The 1241-nt window shown below is 41.6% G+C and overlaps 1 protein-coding gene across 7 annotated transcripts in view; it reads left to right on the top strand.

The window, feature by feature from the left end:
- LOC106533468 (protein 4.1) overlaps positions 1-1241 on the top strand; it is a gene marked incomplete in the record, with an annotated part of 41445 nt that overhangs the window by 14606 nt on the left and 25598 nt on the right. For all 7 annotated transcript variants that reach the window (XM_014029768.1, XM_014029771.1, XM_014029767.1 and 4 more), the window contains 1 exon segment: positions 279-366. In XM_014029768.1, coding sequence (XP_013885222.1) covers positions 279-366 — 88 coding nt within the window.

The raw sequence follows: 1241 nt of genomic DNA, 5'->3' as shown, positions 1-1241 counted from the left end.
AACATGAGTTTTGTGTGTCCACCATGAGCTTTATGTGTCCACCATGAGCTTTGTGTGTCCACCATGAGATTTGTGTATTCACCGTGAGTTTTGTGTGTTCACTGTGAGTTTTGTGTGTCCACTGTCAGCTTTGTGTGTTCACTGTGAGCTTTGTGTGTCCACCGTGAGTTTTGTGTGTGAGCTTCATGTCTTCCAGTTTCCTGTTGGTTGTGTGTGATTTGTGTAAGCTGTGTGTGTTGTGGTGACTTGGTGCCATCCTAACTTGTTGCTTTGTTTAGAGGAATGAGCCCAGCTGAAGCAGAGCTGCACTTCCTGGAAAACGTGAAGAAACTCTCCATGTATGGAGTTGACCTCCACCATGCAAAGGTAAACATGACATGTTCTCTGGGAGTTTGGTAAACCAACTACAAAACATCTAAAGGTTGTTCACAAATCAATGAATTTAAGTATTTCATCTGTCCTGTTTTTTAATTWATTTTTTTCATCTGTGATTTGAATTCAGAATAACTCGGTCAATCAGAGCAGTGTCAGAAACTGACGTGTGTGTAAACAGATGAACAAGTTAGTCCAGCCACAGAAACAGCTGATCTTCTTCTCTTGCTGTTTTAAACACACTTTTATTCCCTGGCCTTCAACCTAGTGAATTTGATTCAAACCTTCTGGTGTTTTTATTTATGTGGTTCTGATTGATATTGTTCCCTGTGATGGACTTGTGACCTGTCCAGGGTGTACCCCGCCCCTCACACTGTGACTGCTGGATATGGGCACCAGTGACCCTAGAAAAGGAATAAATAGGTTTAGATAATGGATGGATAAATGATATTTTTACCTCTTTTGATTTCTGCATTCTATCCTGTGTCTTGTGCTTCTTTGTTTTATTGTCCAGTACTTTGGAAGTGTTTTGTAAATGAAATGTTATTGTACGGTCTCTCAGTGCTGCAGTTTACAGTCCAATAAATCACTCAGACATGACCTTCTTCCTGCATGATCGATAACTTCAATGTGTTGCAACACAAAAAAGATTTTTCCATCATGACTGTTGCTTCAGTCTGTCAGAAACACTGAAACCCTTCAGACCTTACCACAGATCAAACACACAAAAACTGCAAGTTCAATTGTGTTTTTAACTGTTTATTTCTTTAAACATCCATCCATCCATCCATCCATTTTCTTCCGCCTATCCGGGGTCGGGTCGCGGGGGCAGCAGCTTCAGAAGGGAGGCCCACACCTCCCTCTCCCCA

This window comes from Austrofundulus limnaeus, unplaced genomic scaffold, assembly GCF_001266775.1.
Source record: "Austrofundulus limnaeus strain Quisiro unplaced genomic scaffold, Austrofundulus_limnaeus-1.0 Scaffold950, whole genome shotgun sequence".
NCBI classification, from domain to species: Eukaryota; Metazoa; Chordata; class Actinopteri; order Cyprinodontiformes; family Rivulidae; genus Austrofundulus; species Austrofundulus limnaeus.
This window is presented reverse-complemented; position numbering and strand designations above follow the sequence as displayed.